General features: G+C 37.4%; 1 protein-coding gene across 2 annotated transcripts in view; it reads left to right on the top strand.

The window, feature by feature from the left end:
• PIWIL2 (piwi like RNA-mediated gene silencing 2) overlaps positions 1-23,365 on the top strand; it is a 68,908-nt gene extending 45,543 nt beyond the window's left edge. The window contains exons 20-22 of one of the 2 annotated variants that reach the window (XM_019714439.2): positions 19,516-19,769; positions 20,265-20,372; positions 21,550-23,365. In XM_019714439.2, the coding sequence (XP_019569998.2) occupies positions 19,516-19,769; positions 20,265-20,372; positions 21,550-21,706 (519 nt within the window). In that variant the 3' untranslated portion in view covers positions 21,707-23,365. The remainder of the gene's footprint in view (positions 1-19,515; positions 19,770-20,264; positions 20,373-21,549) is intronic. The other variant, XM_074338244.1, reaches the window with a different exon arrangement.
• The last annotated feature ends 636 nt before the right edge of the window (positions 23,366-24,001 follow it).

Raw genomic sequence — 24,001 nt, 5'->3', positions numbered from 1 at the left:
GAAGGAAGCTACCATCATCCTAGGCATCAGATTGTTTCTACAATGTCTAACAATCCGTAAATCATAACTAATAACACCAGGAGAGAAAATGAAGAACTGTAAATCAAGAAAAACAACAGATAATCGATCCTGATCCACATTGGATTCAGATGATTGAGTAATCAGACACATTTAAAAGTAGCTACATAAACAGCTATATACGATGTCAGAGGGGTAGTAGATTGGAGGAGGGCGTTATCACTTTGGTAGGGGTGTGAATGTTTAACTATTACATTGTTTTATACACCTGACAGTAAAAAAAAAAAAAAAAAAAAAGGTGGTCTAATACAGTCTAAGAACCCAAATTTGCACTAAGCTTTGTCGGGAGATTAAATATATTTGTACCACACACACATATATATATATATGTAGACACACACACACCTACACACTGTCTTTATATATGAGCTGTTATTTTTCAAATATACACAAAACTACTATAATAAATAAAATACAGAAAATTGTTTAAAAATAGCTACATAATACGTTCAAAGAAATAAAAGATAACATTAAGAATTTTAGCAAAAAATTGGAAATTGTAAAAAAATTGGAATTTCTAGAACTGAAAATTGTGCTAACCAAAATTAAATACTTAATAGGTAGGTATATTAGCTTACTAGGGCTACCATAACAACACACCACAGACTGGGTGATTTAAACAATAAAAATGTATTTGTTCACAGTTATGGAGGATGAGAAATCTAATATAAAGGTGTCAGCAGGGTTGGATTCTCCTGAGGCCTCTCTCCTTGTCCTGTAGATACTGTTTTCTCTATGTGGTATATGGTCGTCTCTATATGGTATATGTGTGTGTGTGTATCCTAATGTCTTCTTATAAAGACACCAGTCATATTTGATTAGAGCCCATCCCAATTACCTCATTTGCAGACCCCATCTCTAAATACAGTCACATTCAGAGGTACGAGGGGTTAGGACTTCACCATAAAAATTTGGTGGAAACATAAATCCATGCATATAAATGGTTAACAGTAGTTTAGACTAAATTGAGGAAGTAATAAGTCAGCTGAAAGATAGATACGAAGAAAGTCAAACTGAAGCACTGAAATACAAAAGGTTAGAAAATATAACAGGACAATAGACATGGGAGATACGGAGTTAAAATATAATAGATGCATAATAAGCATTCCATAAAGAGTTTAGAAAGGGTATAGAGTAGAAGAAATATCTGAAATGACAATGGTAAATAATGTTTCAAAAGTGATAGATGACATCAAGACACAAATGCAAAAAAATCCAACAAATCCCAAGCAGGATATATAAAAAGAAAAGTAAACATAGGAAGAACATTTGTAAAAAAATCCAACAAATCCCAAGCAGGATATATAAAAAGAAAAGTAACATAGGAAGAGCATTTAGGCACATTATAATAAATTTTTTCAAAATAAAGACAAATTACACACACACACACACACACACACACACACACACACACTTGATCAAAGGAAAATAATAGCTACAAAGTACTTGAAGACAGTAACTGCCAACATAGACTCTAATATCCACTAAAAATAACTTTTCTCCCTTTCTTCTGCACCCCCCCACCTCTGGTTCAAGCTCTTGTTTCTTAGTCTAGTTGTGTAGGACACAGCTCCCTCACCCATGCTGGTATTATGAGCCTTGCGCTCCCCCAGCTGAGGCAGTTGGTCGGCAATCGTCGGTTGGCTGCTCACAGCAGCTCATGGCAGCGCTCGCCGATTGCCGGCCGCTCACGCTGGCCACCGGCCACTCATGGCAGCACACAGTAGCCCACGGCAGCACACAGCAGCCCACGGCAGCACACAGCAACTCATGATGGCTGCTGGCCACTCACACTGGCCACCGGCCGCTCATGGCAGCACACAGTAGCCCACAGCAGCACACAGCAGCCTGTGGCAGCACACAGCAGCAGCCCACAGCAGCTCACCCAACCTCCGGCCGCTCACCTGGCAGCCCAGCCCAGGGAGAGTTGTTGTTCACAATCTTAGCTGTAGAGGGCGCAGCTCACTGACCCATGTGGGAATTGAACCTGCGACCTTGGTGTTAGGAGCACACCAGGTCAGCCTAAAAATAACTTGTAATACGCTAATATAAAGACAGTCTATGATAAATGAAAAATTGAGAAACTCTCACCAGCAGACTTGTACTGAAGGAAATACTAAAGAGCATTCTTCACCTAGAAGGGAAATTATCCCAGAGAGAAGCTTAGAAATGGTTAACAGAGTAAACTGGAATAAAAGTGTCAAATGTGGTGGTAAATTTAAATTAATACATGCCATTTAAAATAATGTAATGTCTAGAGTGTATATATATTCATCTGTGTTTGTATAACTTTCAAATTAATGACAACACTAGCACATGTGTCAGGAGGAAGTAAATTAAATTCCAATGCTTTTAGTTCCTGGAATTGTTGAGGAAAAGGTGAAAGTACTAATTTTTATTACACTTTGACATACTAAAGATCTATGTTGTAATTTCTAAGATAGCCAGTAAAAGAAAAATAAAAGTATATAATTTTCAAGATGAGGAAGAGAAAATAGTAAAAATAATTTTAAATAACCACATAGAAATGCCTGGAGTTGTAAAATATAATAAATGAAAAGTCCAGTAGAGGGGCTTAACATTAGATTTGATTAGGCAGAAGAAATAACCGGTGAACTTGAAGACAGGTCAATTGAGATTATCCAGTATAAAGAAAACAAAGAAAAAAGAATGGAGAAAAATGAGCAGAAACTCAGAGATCTGTGGGACACCATCAGCCATACCAACATAAACATAATGTGATTCCCAGAAGGGGAGTAAAGAGAGAGAATGGGGAAGAAAGAATACTTAAAGGGATAATAACCTAAAATCCTCAAAAATTTGATGAAAAACAGTAACCAGCTCATCCAAGAAACCCAATGGACACTAAGTAGGAAAACTTAAAAGATATCCACACCTAGACGTATCACAGTAAAATTGCTAAAAGACCAAGAGGACATCTTAAAAGCACCAAGAGAAAGCCATTCATTGTGTTCTGGGCATCTTCAATAAGAGTAAGAGGGTGGCTGGTTAGCTCAGTTAGTTAGAGCTCATTGCTACTAATACCAAGGTTGCCGGTTCGATCCCCACATGGGCCACGTTGAGGTGTGCCCTCCTTAAACAAAAATAAATAAAAGCTGACCTCTTACTAGAACTCATAGAAGCCAGAAGGCACTGGGATGCCATATTCAAAATGATGAAATAAAAAGACATAAACAGCCACATTTTACATTGTTTCATTTCTGTGAAATGTTCAGAATAGGCAAATCCATTGAAACAGAAAAGAGATTGATTATTGGTTTGCAGAGAATGAGGATGTGGGCAAGAATAGGGAGTTACTACTATGGGTACAGGGTTCTTTTAGGGATGATGAAAATATTATAGAATTAGATCATGTTGATAGGTGCATAATTTTGTGACTATACTAAAAAACACTCAATTGCAGATTTTAAAGTGAATTTTATGGTAGGTGATTTATATTTCAATTTTTTAAAAAAGAGAAATTAAGATATTTTCAGATAAACAAAAATTGGGAGAATTTGTCATTAGCAGACCTAGCCTACAAGAAATATGAAAGAGAGTCCTTCATGCAGAAATGCAATGACACTAGATAGTAACTCTTGTCTACATGAATTAAATGCCACAGGAAAAGGGAATTATATAGATAAATATAAAAGAGCAAAAATTTGTTTCTGTGTGATTTCAGAAACAAATGCATAAAGCTGTAAATACAAATCTGAGTGTAAGTGCATACAATGTATAATGACGTAATCTGAATGACAGTAAAAGAGAGGGGAGGGAATAGAGCCAATAGGAGCAAAGTTTTTTAATATTACTGAAATTCATTTTGTATTCACTGAATGAGATTGTTGTAAATTGATATGTTAATTGTAATCCCCAAGGGAAACACTAAGAAAACAATTCATAACAAAGGAATTAAAATTATAACTAGGCAATGTCTATTTAATAGAAAATAAGGCAGGCATGGAGGAATAGAGGGACAAAAAAGATGTAAGGCATGTGGAAAACAAATAGTAAAATTGCAGGTGTAAATCTTACCCAATCTGTAATTACGTTAAGTGTAAATGGACTAAACATTCTGTTCAAAAGATAGAGATTAGTAGAAAGGATTAAAAAATATATAGATGTGCTTTCTACAAGAGACACATTTTAGTTTCAAAGACAGTAAATTGAAAGTAAAAGGATGGAACAAAATAGACTGGGAAAATAGTAAACAAAAGAGGGGTAGAGTGGCTGTACTAAGATCAGACAAAATAGACTTTCAGATAATCATTACTAAAGACAAGGAAGGACATTATATAATGGCAAAAGGGTTTATTCACAAGGAAGACATACTGGAGACATATATGAACCTAACAACACAGACCAAAAATTACATAAAACAAAAAATAACATACTGAAAGGTGAAATAGACAATTCAACAATAATAGTTGGAGACTTCAAAATTTCATGTTCAATAATGGATAGAACAAGTAGAAATAAGATCAACAAAGAAATAGAAGACTTGAACAACGCTATGATCCAACTAAACCTAACAGATATCTATAGAACACCCCAGCCAACAACAGGCTATATATTCTTCTTAAGTGTACATGGCACATTCTCAATGATAGACCATGTGTCAGGCTATAAAACGACTCAGCAAATTTAGAATAATTAAAGTCATACGAAATATGTTCTCAAACCACAATGGAATGAAACTAGAAATTAATAAGAGGAAAATTTAGGAAATTCACAAATATATGGAAATTAAACAACCAAGGGGAAACTAAATAACCAAGGGGTCAAAGAAGAAATCAAGAGGGAAATAAGAAACTATTTTGAAATAAAGACAAAGACACAACATACCACAACCTTTGGATGTCAGTAAAATAGAGCTTACAGGAAAATTTATAGCTGTTAACACCTATATTGTTTTTTTAAAAAAGATCCTAAAGCAACCAAACTTCCACCTTGAGAAGCTAGAAAAAGAAGAGCAAACTAAACTCAAAGCAAGGAGAAGAAGCGAAATAATAGAGCATAAATAAATGAAATGGAGAATTGAAAAATAGAGAAAAACCAGTGAAACCAGAAGTTGCTGACTTGAAAAGATTAACAAAATTGATAAAACTTTTAGCTGGATTACCATGAAACAGAAAAATTCGATTACTAAAATAAGGACTGAAAAAGGAGACATCACTACTCATACTACAGAAATAAAAAAAGCATTGTAAGAAAATACTATGAACAACTACATGTCAAGAAATTAGATTACCTAAATGAAATGGACAAACTCCAAGAAAGACACAAACTACTGAAACTTATACCAAACATTTAAGGGAGAATTAACACCAATCTTTCACAAACTCTTCCCAAAAATAGGAAAGGAGGGAACACTTACCAATTCGTACTCTGAGACCAATACTACCCTGATACTAAAGCTAAATAAAAATATCACCGGAAAGTTGCAGAAGGCATCCATACTGGAAATGAAGAAGTAAAATTTGTTTCTAGATGACATTATATATAGTAAACCCTAAAAAATACACACACGCGCCCACGCGCGCACGTGAGCTAATAAGCAAGTTCAGCAAGATTGAGGATACAAGATTAATATACAGTAATCAGTTGTATTTCTGTATACTAGCAATGATCCAAAAATGAAATTAAAACAATTTCATTTACAAGAGCATTAAAAAAAGAGTAAAATATGTAGGAAAACTTTAACGAAAGAAGTCCAAGACATTACTGAAAACTTCAAACTATTGTTGAAAGAAATTGAAGAAGATCTAAATGAAAGATATCCCATGTTCATGGATTAGAAGACAATATGGTTAAGATGGCAGTACTCCCCAAAATTAATCTACAGATTCAGTAAAATCCATTATCGAAAGTCTAACATTCTTTTTTTTTTACAGGTATGGACAAGTTGATTTTTAAATATGTATGGAAATACAAAAAGGTCCAAAATAGGCAAAAACAATTTTGAAAAAGAACAAAGTTAAAGGACTCACACTTTCTGAATTCAAAACTTACTACAAAGCCAGATTAGCAAGACAGCCCAATACTGACATAGAGGTAGACTTAGAGATCAGTGGCGTAGAATTGAGAGTCCAAAAATAAACCTGTGTGCCTGTGGTAAACTGTTTTTCTACAAGGGTGACATTCAGGAGTCAAAAGAATAGTCTTTTCAAGAAACGGTGCAGGAACTACTGTATATTCACGTGCAAAAGAATAAATTTGGATCTTTGCTTCCCACAACATAAATTAACTCCAAATGAATGAAAGACCTAAATAAATGTAGGAACTAAAACTAAAATTCTAGATGATAAGATGTTGTAAATATTTGTAACCACGTTTAAGACAACAGTTTATTAGATATAAATGACACCGAAAGCAAAAGCAAGTAAAACAAATAAATTGGACTTCATCAAAATTAAAATGTTTTGTGCTTCAAAGGACACTATCAAGAAAGTGAAAAGACAGCCGATGGAATGGAACAAATCATTCATCTAATATATCTGGTCTAATTTCTAGAATATAAAAAGAGCTCTTTAACAACTCAACAAAGAGATAACCCATTTTTAATATGGGCAAACATTTGAATAGACATTTCTCCAAAGAGCTTATACAAATTGAGAAGAAAAGCACATTAAAAGAGCTTAATATCATTAGATATTAGGGAAATGGAAAAATCACGAGATACCTGCCACTTAACACCAAAACAAATAAAGACATTACACTAAAGAAGGCTATAGACCAATATTTCTCATGAACATAGATGCAAAAATTCTTCCAAAAAAATGCAAAGAAAATTTAATAATGCATATAAAAAATTATACACTATGACTGTACTGAGGTGAACACTTGCCCTCCAAATTTATGTCCACCTGTAAATGCAATCGAGTTAAGATGAGGTGAGTGGATTAGGGTGGGCCCTAATCCAGTGACTGATGTTCTTATAAGAAGAGGGAAATTTAGTCAGTCATAGGGTGAAGGCCATGTGAAGAAGCAGAGACACTGACACACGGGAGAAAGTTCTGTGAAAGTGCAAGCATTGATTGGAGTGATGCATCTACAAGCCAAGAAACACCAAGGATTGTCAGCAACCACCGGAAGCTAGAAGAGGCAAGGAAGGAAGTTATTTTGTGGATATTTACAAACTGTAAAGTTTAAATGCATAGGCAAAAATCACACTACTGAAGAAGAACAAACTCGGGGGACTGGCGTTACTCAATTTAAAGTTTCTATAAAGCTACAGTAATCCAGATGGGGTGGTATTGGCAAAAGAATAGACATGTCAATGCAACAGATTAGAGATTCCAGAAATAGATGAATACAAAACTGAGTTTAGTGATTGATAAAGGAGCATAGGCACTTTAGTGGAAAAAAGATAGTCTCTTCAACAAATGGTATTGGGATAAGTGGACATAATACATGCAAAAAAAAAAAAAAGAAGAATCTATACAGAGATTTTTCAAAAAATTGAAAATGTATTGCAAACTTTAAATGCAAAACTATAAAACTTGTAGAAGATAGCATAGGAGAAAATCTAGGTGATCTTGGGTTTGTTGATGACTTTAGATACAAAAAAGCATGATCTGTGAAAGAATTGGTAAGCTGGATTTAATTAAACAGTTCTGCTCTGTGAAAGACACTAAGAATGAAAAGAAATTACAGAGTGGGAGAAAATATTTACAAAACATAACTGATAAAGGACTGTCATCCAAAATATACAAAGAACTCTTAAAACTTAAGAAAACGAGCAATCTGATTAAAAGGTGGAGAAAAGACTTGAACAGACATCTCCCTAAAGAAAATATACAGATCACAAATAAGCATATGAAAAGGTACCAAATATAACATTAGGGCGTTTCAAATTAAAACAATAATGAGATAACCACTACATACCTGTTACAATGGCCAAAATCCAAAACACTGACAACACCAAATGTTGGTGAGGATGTGGAACAGCAGGAACTCACACTCATTGCTTGTGGGAATGCAAAATAGTACAGCCACTTTGGAAACAGTTTCGCAGTTTCTTACAAAACTAAACATACTCTTACCATAAGATCCAGCAGTTGCACTCCTTAATATTTACCCAAAGGAGTTAAAAACATGTCCATACAAAAACATGCACAAAGATGTATATAGTGGCTTTATCCATAGCTGCCAAAACCTAGGGACAACCAAGACGTCCTTCAGTAGGTGAAGGGAAAAATCAACTGGTACATCCAGACAATAGAGAATTTTATTCAGTGCTAAAAAGCAATGAGCTATCAAGTCATGAAAAGACATGGAGGAACCTTAAATGCAAGTTAATAAGTAGAAGAAGCCAATCTGAAACAGCTATATACTATGATTCCAACTATATGACATTATGGAAAAGGCAAAACTATACACAGTGGAAACATCAGTGGTTGCCAGGGTTTGGGGAGGGTGAGGAAGAGAAGGATAAATACTCATAGATGGAGCAGAGGATTTTTAAGGCTGTAAATCTATTGTGTATGATACTGTAATGGTAGATACCTGTCATTATGCATTTGTCAAAGCTCATAGAATGCACAACACAAAGAGTGAACCCTAATATAAACTATGGACTTGAGTTAATAATGTGTCCGTATTTGTTCAACTTGAATAATGTAACACCAATGTATTATGGTAACAATAGGGGAAACTGTATGTGTGTAGGTTGGTGGGAACTCTGTACTGTCTCAAGTTTTTTGTAAGCTTAAAACTGATCTAAAACATAAAGTCTCTAATTTAAAACCATACACACAATAAGATACCACTTCACACACACTAAGATGGCTAAAATTAAAAAGATAATAGAGGTGGCCGGATGGCTCAGTTGGTTAGAGAGTGTTTTCTTAACAACAAGGTTGCCGGTTCAACTCCCACATGGGATGGTGGACTGCGCACCCTGCAACTAAGATTGAAAACGGTGACTGGATTTGGAGCAGAGTTGTGCCCTCCACAACTAGATTGAAGGATAATGACTTGGAGCTGATGGGTCCTGGGAAAAACACCAATAAAGTCCTGGAAATACACACTGTTCCCCTTCCCTAATAAAAAAAATCTTTTCTTTTTTTTTTAAAAAAGGACATAATGAAAGTGTTATCAAGGATGTGGAGAAATTGGAACCCTTATACATTGCTGATGGATTGGAAAACAGTCTGGCAGTTCCTCAGGATGTTAAACATGGAATTAACATCTGACTCATCCATTCTACTCCTAGGTCTACACCCAAAAGAATTGAAAACGTGTCCGCACAAAAACTTTTGTACAGATGTTCATACCAGTATTATTTAGAATTGCCCAAAATAGAAAAATCCAAATATTGGTGCACTGATAACTGGACAAACAAAATGTGGTATAGCCTGCAGTGGAATATTATTTGACAACACAAAGGAATGCATGATACAATATGGATGAACTGTGAAAATATTAAGTGAAATTATTTAGTCACAAAAGACCACATGTGATTGTTTGTCCAGAATAGCCAATCCAAAGAAGGAGAAAATAACATTAATATGTTCTAGGAGTTTGAGGTGGAGGCAATAGGAAGTGACTGTTAATGGGTATGAGATTGCCTTTTGGGGTGATGTGTGCTAAAATTAGATGGTAGTGATAGTTGCAAAATTCTATAAATGGAGAAAACCTTTGAATTTTAAGCCCCAACATGGTAACTTTAATGGTTTAGCAAATTATATCCCCCCCCCCAAAAAAAAATAAAAGCATCCCTGAGCCCCTCCTAGTCTTTTAGGTACCTTTGTGGAATCAGCAAAATCTAAAAATGCTGCCGGGGAAAAAGAGATTCAAAAGCCTGGCTTCCGAGTATTTTCCTGGGCCCCCTATTCCCCTGATGCCGCCCAAATCTAAAGCTTTCAGCTAGATGCTTTTATATTTTGCTGGCTTTTCCAGTCGTCCTCAGTTGCAGGGTTTCTCAGACTTCCTGGTCCACCACCTGAAACCTTGTAGGCAGCTGAAGCTTATCTAATCTATGGTTTTTTAAAATACCTGTGTTTAGATTTATATCAAGTCCAGCAGTTCTCATAATTTTTGGTCTAAGGAACACTTTGCATTGTTTAATATTATTTGAGTTTTTGTTTATATGGTATATATCAATAATATATCAGAAGTTAAAATTTTAATGGTTTTTAAATGTACTTACAAGTAACAATAAGACAGGAAATAAGTGTTGGTGAAGATGTTGAGAAAAGGGAACCCTTGTGCACTTGTTGGTGGAAGCATAAATTGATGCAGCCACTATGGAAAACAGTATGAAGTTTCCTCAAGAAATAAAAAATAGAACTCCCAAGTGATTGAGCACTTCCACTTCTGGGTATTTATCCAAAGAAAATGAAAATACTAACTTGAAAAGATACATGTAACTCCCTGTCCATTGCAGCATTATTTACAGTAACCAAGATATGGAAATGACCTATGTGTCCATTGATGGATAAATGAATAAAGAAAATGTGGTAGGTGTGTGTGTGTATATACCAGGGGTGCCAAAAAAAAAATGTATACACATGACTTGTATTCATCTTTTATTATCAGTATATATTGATATATATTGAGTATTACCAGTTTAATACAGTTTTTTCCTTTCTTAAAATACGTATACACCCTCTGTGTATACTGTGTTTCCCTGAAAATAAGACCTAGCTGGACAATCAGCTCTAATGTGTCTTTTGGAGCAAACATTAATATAAGACCTGGTCTTATTTTACTATAATATAACCCAGTCTTATATTAATGTTTGCTCCAAAAGACACATTAGAGCTGATTATCCGGCTACGTCTTATTTTCAGGGAAACACGCTATATGTATATGCATATGCACACACACACACACACACACACACACACACACACACACACACACACACACAGGAATGTTAACTCAGGCATAAAAAAGAATGAGATCTTGCCATTTGCAATAACATGGATGGACCTTGAGGGCATTATATAAGTGAAATTAGTCAGACAAAAACATACTGTGTGATCTTACTTATATATGTGGAATCTAAAAAATGAAAATCTGGGCCAGCCCGGTGGCTCAGGTGGTTATAGCGCTCCTGATTCTGAAGGCTGCCGGTTTGATTCCCACATGGGCCAGTGGGCTCTCAACTACAAGGTTGCTGGTTCAACTCCTCCAGTCCCACAAGGGATGGTAGGCAGTGCCCCCTGCAACTAAAATTGAACACAGCACCTTGAGCTGAGGTGCCTCCCGAATGGCACAGTTGGTTGGAGCGTGAGCTCTCAACCACAAGGTTGCCAGTTCGACTCCCGCAAGGGATGGTGGCCTGTGCCCTCTGCAACTAGAAAATGGCAACTGGACCTGGAGCTGAGCTGCGCCCTCCACAACTAAGACTGAAAGGACAACTTGAAGCTGAACGGCACCCTCCACAACTAAGACTGAAAGGACAACAACTTGACTTGGAAAAAAGGCCTGGAAGTACACACTGTTCCCCAATAAAGTCCTGTTCCCCTTCCCCAATAAAATAAACAAAACAAAAAACCAAGCTCATAGATACAGAGAACAGATTGGTGGTTGGTTTCCAGAGGCCAGCAATGCAGACATGGGTGAAGGGGTTCAAAAGGAACAAACTTCAATTATAAAATAAGTCATAAGGATGTAATGTGCAGTATGGCAACTATGGTTAATACTGCATTGCATATTTGAAAGTTGCTAAGAGTAGATCTTAAAAGTTTTCATCACAAAAAAATTGTAACTGTGTGGTGACACATTGTGGTGGTCATTTCACAACATACACAAATATTGAATGATTATGTTGTACACCTGAAACTAATGTCAATGACACCTCAATAAAAAAGTAAGAAAAATAAACTCAGTACATGTTAATAACATAAATAACATTTTTAATTAAACATGACTACTTCCAAAATGTTCAGTGCAAAGAGTGCCATTGTTTTACATTTTTGTAGCTGGCTTTAATGTTTGGGTTAGCAAAACAAGTAAATACTCTACATTTAGTCTGTGGCAATGTCACACATTTACACTCTGGAAAATTTTACTGTACATTTGTGAGAGAATGAGAGTGAACATGGCAAATAATGCAGTAGTATTATAAAAGTAGTTTTGACCTTGTGTGTCTCAGAGACCCCTGGGGGGGAAGGATGGGACCCCAGCGCACATATGGGGAACCACCGCTCTAGTCCATAGCATTCATCTCAGCTCCTAGCCCACATCTCCAGCTGCCTGCTTGGCCTCCCCACTTGGATGTCTCATGAGCCACTAAAACCTAACATGTGAGTCTGAGTACTGGTGTTTCCTTCCACTCAAGTGTGAAAATCAAAACCAAACTATATTTTTGACTTAGCTTTATCCCTCATGATGAGTAATCACCAGATGTTGAAAGTTCATCTGTTATTTGGCTTGGGCTTTAAGATGATTGAACTCAGTTCTGGTTAATTCAGCCCCTGTTGGTGCCAGTGTTGCTCTGGCTGCGGCTGTGAATAATGACTCCATAGGGCTAAACTTGTCATGATTAGTGTTTGACCCTAGAGCAGGAAGGGAGTGGATCCAGGTCTTGCCTTTGGCATCAGAAGTAGCAGGCAGCTGTAGGATGTGTAAGAGTAGAGGCTCTTGCTGCTTTTTAGTTCCACTTTCACTTCCCTCCTAGCAGAATTGGGAAGAGATTGGGGTGGCGAGTTAACTTGAACAAGTAATTATTGTTTTGGGGGATGTTCCAGACTTCAGCCTGCCCTTCCTGCATCCACAATTGCTGATGGCTTGCCTGGTCTTTTCTTTTTTTTAAATATATACAACGTAAATTTTACCATCTTAACCATTTTTAAGTATACAGTTCAGTGGTATTAAGTACATTTATAATGTGCATCATCACCACTATCCATCTCCATAATTATTTTCATCTTGCAAAATTGAAACTCTATCCCCATTAAACAATGACTCCCCATTCTCCCCTCCCCTGGGCCACATTCTAGTTTGTCTTTCTGATTTTGACTGCTCTCGGTATCTTATATAAGTGGAATCATACAGTGTTTGTCTTTTTGTGACTGGCTTATTTCACTTAGCATAATATCCTCGAAGTTCATCCATGTTGTAGTAAGTTGTGGAATTTCCTCCTAAGGCTGAATAATATTCCATGGTATGTATATATCACATTTTCTGTATCTGTTCATCTGTTGATGGATACTTGGGTTGCTTTCCACATTTTAGCTGTTGTGAATAATGCTGCTATGAACATGGGTGTACCAATATCTTTTTGAGATTCTGCTTTCAGTTTTTTAGGGTGGATATCCACAACTGGAATTGCTTGATCCTCTTGTTAAATCTATTTTTAATTTTTTGAGGAACTGCTTTCTAGAGTAGTTGTACCATTTTACATTCTCACCGTGTACAAGGATCCCAATTTCCCCACATCTTTGTCAACACTTGTTTTCTGGGTTGGGTTTTTTGTTTGGGTTTTTTATTTTAGCTATCCTAATAGGTGTGAGGTGGTATCTCACTGTAGTTTTGATTTGCATTTCCCTAATGAGTCTCCCTTCAATTCTGTGAGTTTTTGCTTCATATATTTTTATTTTGATGGTCTGTCATTAGCTGTGTAATTATTACATCTTGCAGTATTGAACCTTTTATTAATGTATAATGTATCTGTCTCTTATGACCATTTTTGATTTAGAGTCTATTTTATCTGATACTAACATAGCCATCCCTGCTCTCTTTTTATTACTATTTAATGGAATATCTTTTTCCATTCTTGCATATTCAATCTATTTGTGTCTTTGGATTTAAGTGAGTCTCTTGTAGACAGCATATAGTTGGATCATATGTTTTTATCCATTCTGCCAATCTCTGTCTTTTTATTAGACTGTTTAGTCCATTTACATTTGTAGTAATTGCTGATAAAGAGGGACTTCTGTCATTTTGCTATTTGTTTTCTATATGCCCTATGGATTTTTTTTTCTGTTCCTCATTTACTGTATTACTGTCTTCTTTTATGCTCAGTTGATTTTTTGTAGTGAAACTTTCAAATTTCTTTTTCATTTCCTTTTGTGTATGTTCAATAGCTATTTTCTTTATGGTTACTATGGGGATTACATTTAACGTCCTAAAGTTAAAATACTCTAATTTGACTTTATAGCAGCTTAACTTCAGTAACATACAAAAACTGTCCTCCTTTATAAGTCTTTCCCTACCCCCTTCAGCTGTTAGGTCACAAAATTACATCTTTATACATCATGTGCCCCAAAACATAAACTAATCATTGTTTTAAATGCATTTGTCTCTTAGATTATGTGAAAAAACAAGATTTATTGTTATAAACCAAAGTTACAATAATACTAGGTTTTAGACTAAATTTTTTCTTTAAATATGCAATCTCTTAAATCATGTAGAAAACAAAAAATATAGTAAACAAACCATTGTTAGAGTAATACTGATTTTATAATTGTCTGCGTTTTTTGCCTGATTGAGATCTTTATTTCTCTATACAGCTTCATGTTACAGTGTAGCATTCTTTCATTTCATCCTTGAGGGCATGTCCATTGGTAACAAACTCACTCAGCTTTTGTTTATCTGGGAAGGTCTTAATTTCTTCTTGACTTTTGAAGGAATGCTTTGCCAGATGAGTTTTGGATGGATTTTTTTCCTTTAGCACTTTGTATCAGCACATTACATTCTGGCCCCCAAAGTTTCTGATGAACAGTCTGCTGATAATCTTATTGAGGATAGATCCCTTGTATGTGATGATTTGCTTTTATCTTGCTGCTTTCACGATTCTTTGTCTTCAGCTTTTGAAAATTTGATTATAATGTATCTTGGTGTGCGTCTCTTTAAATTCATCTTACTTAGAGTTCATTGAGCTTCTTGAATGTTTATATTACTGTCTTTCATCAAATTTAGAAAGTTTTCAGCCATTATTCAAATATTCTCCCTACGTCTTTCTTTCTTCTCCTTCTGGGACTCCCACGATGTGTATGTTGGTTCGCTGACTGTTGTCCTACAGGTCTCTTAGGCTCTTTTTTTTTTTCCTCCAAATCTTTTTTCTCTCTTCCTCAGACTTGGTAATTTCCATTGTCCTCTCTTCACGTTAACTGGTTCTTTCTTCTGTCCACTTAAATCTACCTTTGACTTTGGCTAGTGAATTTTTTATTTCAGTTACTGTGCTTTTCAGCTCCCAAATTTCTTTTTGGTTATTTTTCAGGTTTTCTCTTCATTGATAGTTCCATTGTTTCACACATTATTTACTTTCTCTATATCTTCTTTTAGTTCTTTGTGCATCTTTAAGATGGTTGTTTTAAAGTCTTTGGCTAGTATGTGTCTGCCATCAGATCTTTTTCAGCGACAGTTTCTGTTGATTTAATTTTTCCTCTGAATGAGCTATATTTTTCTGTGTTTTTTTTTTTCTTTTTTGTATGCCTTATGACTTTTTGGTGAAAATGACATTTTAATCCAATAATGTGCTAACTCTGGAAATCAGATTCTTCTCCTTCCCCAGGGTTTGCTGGTTTTTTGTTATTGTTTTTGTTTTTTGATTGTTGTAGGCTATATCTGTGCTGGGGCTCAGCCTGCAGTATAAATTTAAGGTCTTCTCAGGTCTTTCCCTGGGCATGAGTGGTTACTTTCTAATTTCCCCTCACATATGCAGTTGTTTTTTAAATGTTCTTGTCTTTAATGTCTGACTCCCAAGAGGAAACGGGAAAAAATGAACGGGGGCATGGAGGAATCTCATCAGCCTGTTAGAGCTACTGGAAGTCACTTCAGTTGGGGGGGGAAGTGCAACACCAATGTCCCCCAGACTCTGCACTTCCATAATCAGAAGCAGCAACTGGCAGTCAGAGCACAGATCCTAATATTTGTAGGACAGGGTCCTGAAATGTGGCTGAGGGTGGGGGGTAGGGAACTGCTATTGTGCTAAGAGCTGGTATTAATATTAATATTAGCTGTCCAAGTCTTCCCTTGGATGTTGCAAGCCCTCAACAGACTCCCGAGTTCCAAAATAGTTGCATCAGACAGATTCTGCCAGTGCACTTGTTATCTAGGTGGGGAGACAGATTCCTGGTGCTTCCTACTGGGCCATTTCCCTAGAGTCCCGTCTATCTGGCCTCTTGTTGACCTGATAAACTTTCTCAGACCTCAGACCTCCTCTTCCTGCTGCCCACACTCACTCCTGGCATTTGTCCCTTGGAAGCTTCAGAAATTCACCGCTCAGCTGTGAAGCCTTCTCCTTTTTGGAGATCAGTTTGTCAAGGCTTGCTGTAGCTACTGGTCTTTAATAGTCCCATATATATGTGTGGTTTTTACATTATTTTGATTTTTCTGGTGTTAACATGGGAATGAAACTTCTCTATGTCTTTTGACATCCTGAACTGGAAGTGATCTCCTAATATTCATTTGTAATCATCTTCAGTCTGTTTTGTAGATTGTTGCCGGAGGAATCTTCTAAACATGGGCCTGATCACAGAGGTTGGTCTTCAGTCATTTACTTCAGCCTTGTCCGGCCACAGTCTAGGTGTTTGCCTCTGCTCTACCTGGGTCCTTCTATCCTTCTATGCTGACTGAACTGTCTGCTGATTCTTTCATCACGCCTTTTCCTGAGGTGTAATGTTCACTTCTCCCTCCAGAGAACAAACGTCATACACTTCTCTGTTCTCCGAGCATTTTACTGATACCTTAATTATGTTATTTATAATGTATTGAGAGCATTTGCTTTATGTCTCTGTCTCCCAGTTCTAATTTGAGTTCCGTGAATATTTGGATGGTATTGAAATAATTTTCTAAATTTTTGAGACAGGCACAGTGGCTTATATCTACTCGACATTAAATGTGTGTTCTGTCAATGAATGAAGCCACACATTAAAAAAAAAAAAATCTCAGGCTTTTAGCAGATATTTATTTTCTACTTGACCCTTGCATTGTACCCAGTACTAGGGATACCAAGCCAGACAAGCACAACCCTGCTTTCAAGGCACTCATTAATTTGTTGTTTCGTGTACAGAAGTACTTTAATAACACACAGTACATTTAACATTTATGTATCAGTATTGTGATTTGTCACATGTCCTGACCCCTCCTTAGAGCATGGTTTTATCATTTATGAAGTGATGAAAATGGATGAGAGAACCTAAAAAAGTTACCATTGTTGACTGTTACTAGATGTTTAAGCTCCTTGATAACAGGAATCACATCTTTCACTTCTCCTGGAAGCTTACATAGTATAGAGTATAGTCCTCATGTTCAGTGGTTCGTTAGCAAATTTTAAATGAAGAGGTGATGTCAGTGAATACTTCCAATGAATTGGATTCCATTTTTCATTCCATTGATCTTATGTCCCTTCTGTTAATGTAGCTCAGTCTCAATTTAGTGTACCACTTTAAATTATATGTATATGTAGACACACACACACACACCGTGCCAAAAAAATGTATACACATTTTAAGAAAGGAAAAAACTGTATTAAAATTCTGATACTATATACCGATAATAAAAGATGAATACAAGTCATGTGTATATGTTTTTTTGGCACACCTGGTATATTTACTTTATCCCTCTTAACAACCCTGAGAAGGAGGTATAAGGGGGTCCTTTGTCTCCATTTTTCAACTGAGGAAATTGAGTCTTCATGATTATAACTGAAGAGCTGCAGAGTTGGACTTAGTCCTAGGTTGCCTGGTCCTAGATCCAGAGTGCTTCCTCTGTCTCCCCGTCTGTGAAATGAGGATTTCTTCCGTGTCTCAGTGCTGTGGTGGTGCTTACCTTTTTGACACAGCATATCAGTTAGGGGTCTTTGGGGAATCACAGGCCTGTGCTAACGTTAGTGAAAGGGGAGTTGATTGATAGGATCATGGAAAGTCTCAGGAGTGATGAAAAGGTTGAGCGTTAAGCTGGGAATGCACAGGAGCCAGGGTAGCTCCTGGAGGTCCAGAAGCAGGGACACGAAGAAGTACCACATCAGAGGGACCAAACTCCAAGTGATTTTCATTCTCTGCTCAAGATTCAGAGCAAGGGAGGAATGTCGGTGTAGCTTGAGTCATCTCCCTGTTCTTTGGTTAGTGCAGTGGTCCTCATCTGGGGGCAGTTTTGTCTTCTCAGTGGGTAGTGTCTAAAGACATTTTGGGTTATAATTTGGGGAAATTGCTACTGGCATCTAGTGGGTAGAGGCCCAAATGCTGTTAAATATCCTGTAGTGACAAGAATGGACTAGATGAACTAGACCTAACAAAGAATTATCCAGTCCCACGTGTCAGGTGAACTAGACCTAGCAAAGAATTATCCAGTCCCACGTGTCAGGTTGAGAAAGCCTAGATTAGGGGAAGGTACCTCAATTAATAGTCTCACCAGGCTCTCTTGCAGGAGGCTGGAAGAAACTCGATGCTCTGACCAAAAAAGGTGGAATAGATGTTAGACAGCCAAAAGCAACACAGAAACAGAAAAGGTGCTACCAACTGGGGCAGGAAATCTAATCTTGGAATATGAAGATCAATTACATGTCTGTAAATGTAGTATTTGAGGTTTCTCTCAGAAAAAAAGGAATGGAACATTTATAAAATATTTGAAATTATGAACTTAAGCTGCCAAAATGTCTAGGTGATTATTTTAAGAAAGGGTCCTTTGAAATGAAACTTAAATTTTCACATAAAGTACGTAACATATAGAGAATGTATAGTATGTACATATTTAATTCAGTGATAATTTAGGTTTTGTGAACAAAACTCTAGAATGAGCTACACTCAACTATAATCAAACTGTCACTTAACTGTGAATTAAACTAAAATAGTTTTCAGAGAACTTCTAGTTTAAAATGGAACATCTTATTCTCTAACTGTTGAAGTTGAACATGACTAGAACATAATTATATTCTCTAAATGGGGAAAAAAATATTCTTTAAACTGATTTAAGCCAGCATTTAATTTGCTTTGGATCCGTGGACAGTTTACCATGACTGTTTGCTAATTACTTAGTTATAGTAAAAATGTTTCACATTATACCTGATTGTAGGATAATATTTAGTAAAGGACCCTTTCACTTGTTTGCAACTTTGGGTGTTGCTGGTACATAAAATTGTGAGGATGGCCCATTAGTGGGATGTGTGGTCTGTGTTAGAATTTCTCTAACAGCTCACCTTGTTCTTGGCCTAGACAGTAATTAGTATTAAATCCAAGTAGAAGAAGATTGATTTAGCCCATAATTTTCCTCCCATTCCTTCTGACTTTGTTCACACTGAATATGACCCATATGCGTATGACTCATAACTTGTTTGTTTTGCTTTCATATTTTATAAAACCTTTGCTGTACCAGGCCTGTTTCACTACCCTGAGGAAGTGTAAAAATGACAAGAAGCTTTTTCCCCCTTGCTCTTCTGACATGGTGGCTTTGGGCCCAGTGGTGTTCTGAGCAGGCCTCTCACTGCCCGTGCTCGTTAGTCCCAGGGCTCCACGCTCACCTCAGTAGGTGTCATTTCAGGTGAACCACTGTCTCCCAGAGAAGATTGTGGTGTACCGTGATGGAGTGTCTGACGGCCAGCTAAAGACAGTTGCCAACTATGAGATTCCTCAGCTACAGAAGTGTTTTGAAGCTTTTGAGAATTATCAGCCCAAGATGGTGGTATTCGTAGTTCAGAAGAAAATCAGCATCAATCTGTACCTGGCCGCCACTGAGTATTTTGTGACTCCCTCCCCTGGGACTGTGGTAGATCATACAATAACAAGCTGTGAGTGGTAAGTGGACAAAACATGACATTTCAGCAAGAATAGGTTGCAGAGGTTATCCATTCCCTGGATATTGGACTGGGTAGGTTGGGGAGATGTGGAATGGAATCCTCAGAGTTTACTGTTAAAAAATAAAGCTTAAAAAACTATCAGGAAAAAAAAATAAAGTTTTTACTTCTTAAGTATAAAATATTGAACATACCTTCTTCCCCCTGAGCTCATACATGCTTAACGTTCTGCACCCAAAAATGGTAGTTCCTATCACCATTCTTGAACAGCCTGTAGAGTCAGAAGACCTGAGTTCTAATCATGGTTTGGTCTCTGTGTGTGTTGAACCAAAGGTGGAAAAAATCTTGGAGATCATTGTAACTCCTTCACCTAAGGTGAAGCTTCACCTAAGGTGTAGCTCCTTAGGTGAAGGAGCTACAATGATCTCCAAGATTTTTTCCACCTTTGTGTGGCCAAATCCAAACATATCATTATTTTGTCCTTTTTCTTTATTAGGGTGGACTTCTACCTTCTGGCCCATCATGTACGGCAGGGTTGTGGCCTTCCTACCCATTATGTGTGTGTTCTCAACACTGCAAACCTGAGCCCTGATCATATGCAGAGGTGAGCTGACCAGTAACTCACTCTTTCTCACTTGAAATAATTCTGGACAGTTAACTAAGGTGAAGTCACTGCCCACCCCCAGGGATATTTACTCCTTGAGTTTCTTTATGTCTTTTATGATAATGGTATCTTTTTGAGAAGCGATTGGTAATCCTTGTACATTAAAATTACTCGAAGAGCTTTAAAAACAATACTGATGTCCAGGAGTTACCCCCAACCATTCTGAGGCATTTGTATTTTAAAAAACTGCTCTGGGGCCGGCCTGGTGGCTCAGGTGGTTAGAGCTCCATGCTCCTAACTCCAAAGGCTGCCGGTTCGATTCCCACATGGGCCAGTGGGCTCTCAACCACAAGGTTGCCGGTTCAGCTCCTTGAGTTCCGCAAGGGATGGTGGGCTCCGCCCCCTGCAACTAAGATTGAACAGGGCACCTTGAGCTGAGCTGCCACTGAGCTCCCGGATGGCTCAGTTGGTTGGAGCGCGTCCTCTCAACCACAAGGTTGCCGGTTTCGACTCCCGCAAGGGATGGTGGGCTGTGCCCCCTGCAACTAGAAAATGGCAACTAGACCTAGAGCTGAGCTGCGCCCTCCTCAACTAAGACTGAAAGGACAACAACTTGAAGCTGAACAGCACCCTCCACAACTAAGATTGAAAGGACAACAACTTGACTTGGAAAAAAAGTCAATAGTACACACTGTTCCCCAATAAAGTCCTGTTCCCCTTCCCCAATAAAATCTTTGAAAAAAAAAGAAAAAAAAAAAAAGACTGCTCTGGATGATTTTGACATCCAACCTGATTTGAGACCCAAAGCCCTTAAGATCAGATTATATCAATACTTTGCTGGGGTATTTATCCTTCTGCTGGCTATTCTTGAGGCAAAACAAAAGAACAAACAAAAGAATATGTTTTCCTTATTTTGATACAAAAATAGGGGGGGCACCTAAAGTGAGGGAATTTACCCATGTCCTCCTAGCTTACAAATGGTGGTGGCAATAGAAACAATTCCACTTCAAAATAATGATTCCCAAAAGTTGCATCATGTAAAAATAAATAAATAAAAGTTGCATCACATATTCCTTAATCCCCTAGTTTGCTGGAAAATATGCACCCGTAAGTACATAATCTTCCCCAAATTGAAGGTGAAGGGTCATAAGGTTCATCTTTTCTTCTTGGCCCGCAGGTTGACTTTCAAACTATGCCACATGTACTGGAATTGGCCTGGTACCATCAGAGTTCCAGCTCCTTGCAAGTATGCCCACAAGCTAGCTTTCCTGTCAGGACAAATCTTGCATCATGAACCAGCCATCCAGCTGTGCGAGAGTCTGTTCTTTCTGTGACTGGACAACCAGGATATGGACTGAATAGAGAAATTAGACTTCTGGACTCGGCTGTGACTCATGCAGGATCAACATAGACTGAAGGGACTTTTGTGTTCATGTTTCCCTTGCAACAACCCAGTAGAATAAGATATATTTTTTTCCTTTATTTCTATTAAACATAGTATCACCAAGAAGCAAGTTCCATTCTAAGTATTACATCAGCTGGAAATTGCCTTGTTGCCTTTGTAGAGCAAATGGGGGTGACACTGCTGCTGTGTAGATGGAGTGGGTGAATTGGGGGAATCTTGAAGAGCTGGCAAAACCAGCAGGCGATGTAGAAACCTACAGAAGCTGAAATTACACCTAGAAGCTCTGCTTACTAAGCAGTTCTCCCTTCTGGTGTCAGAAGTGATAATGAATGAAGTCACTGCACATTTTTTAAAGTAGAGAGTTACTTTATTTGAGCAACTGGGAAAAGTAATAAAAAGGCATGTAAGGCAAAAATTTTTCAAGATACTACTATTGCCTGCAAGTGTGAAAGACGTAGTAAAACCAACTGGTGGTATAGTCAGGCCCTTACTGACCTAATCTCCAGGAATTGAGTTTCTGACACCTGTGACTTGAGCTGACTTTGAAAGGGGCATTTATTTCTCCCTTTGCCTCCTGAGAAAGGCCAGATAAAGTTTTTCTGTTTATTTCAATTACTTTACAGTAGACCATGTTGATTTCCCTCCTCCCCTCCCTCATGCACAGACACCCTTACTCTTTATTACTACTGATCTGTAGTAAGTTTCAGGTTTAAAATCAAGAATCAGAATACGTGAAATTCAACAGCAAGGAAGGTTTATGATGGGATGTGAGTTTTTCTTGAACCTTTCTCCCAGGTGTGTGTCCTTCTCTTCTGTTGATATGTTTGTGATTGAATCTCTCATTTCCCTTGCTCAATAACTTCTTCCTGGCTATTGGGTCATCTTGTTAGGAATTTTTCTGAATCCAGGTTAAGATTTCCAGAAGTTGGCTTTGGAAAACATGACACTCCTGCCAAAGTCCACACATTTCAGCATTTCAATTTAGAAAGTTATCACTATGCCTGTGGGTTGCAGTGTTTTGGGAAGCACTGTTTTTTGTGTTCACTTCCCCCCGTTTTAAAATCTTCCAGTCCCTTCAGGGTAACTTCAGTCTTACCTCGCTTCAACTGGGTTTTAAAAACCAGTTTTATTTAACCTTTTCAAAATTTTATTTATTTATTTATGTATTTATATATTTATTTATTTATTTATATTTTGGCTTGGTGGCAGGGAAGGGACGAAGCAGAAATTCCATTTTATGTGACAGTGTGTGAGAAGAGAAACTTGAGCTGGAAACTCCTCAGAAGAAGAAAAGCAGGCAAGGTGTCAGTTTGTCGCAGTGTCCAGCAGAGGTTGAGGAGCTCTAGGTGTTGATGGTCCTCATGTGCACTCTGGTTTCCCTGGGATGCGGGCGGTAGGGCGAGGCAAAGACCTGGAATTTTAAAACCACTGAATCAAACCAATTGGAGCATAGGTCTCTGGCTTAACAGATCACTTTTCTGATTCTCTTTGGAAGCATTTTGAATTTCTCTTTGGAAGTTGTATTTCCTAATAACTCACTTTCTCTTATATAATCAGAAAAGGCAAATACTTGAATATTATACAAAAGTTTCTTGGGCTTTTTATTCCTGGTTTTCTTGGGTTGTTTCAGTCTTACTGTGAAATGATCGGGTCACCAGGTGGTAAATAAATAAAAACAAATTTGTATAAATGTGCAGTTGTGTTTGAAATAGTGTTGTTGATACATTGATACAGGTTTTTCCTTTACAGAGCTGTAATACTTCAATTATTAGTTTGTTACTAGAATTATTAATTTGTTACTTGGCATGCAAGGTGCAGCTCCAGTATTAGTAGCCAGGTAATTTCACTGTGACTTGGGTAGTAAGATTTCTTAGAAAAGACACTAACAGCCTTACTTCTGGAACAGAGTAGGCACTTGTGTGTATGTGTGTGTTTGTCTTGTTTTTTAAATCTCTTTTCCCATCAGACAGTTTCTATTAGTCTTACATGAGACCAGCTCCCAACGGTGGCCCTCCCCCTCCTCTTTTTCTAATGCTTGCTCTTCTTTGCATGTACTTCATGGTGTATCTATAACCTTTAAAAATACCTTCCCAAAGCACTCTGGCTGCTTGCTTCATCACTACAGTCCATTCTACTTATTTAGAAACTCCTTAAATGATAACAGTGCTTCATTTATATGCACTATCCAACTTAAACTTCTTAAATGATGCAGAGCTTTTCAAAC

This window comes from Rhinolophus sinicus, linkage group LG07 (genome assembly GCF_036562045.2).
Source record: "Rhinolophus sinicus isolate RSC01 linkage group LG07, ASM3656204v1, whole genome shotgun sequence".
Taxonomy (NCBI): domain Eukaryota; kingdom Metazoa; phylum Chordata; class Mammalia; order Chiroptera; family Rhinolophidae; genus Rhinolophus; species Rhinolophus sinicus.
Note: the sequence above shows the minus strand (reverse complement) of the source record. Positions and strands in the feature narration are given on the sequence as shown.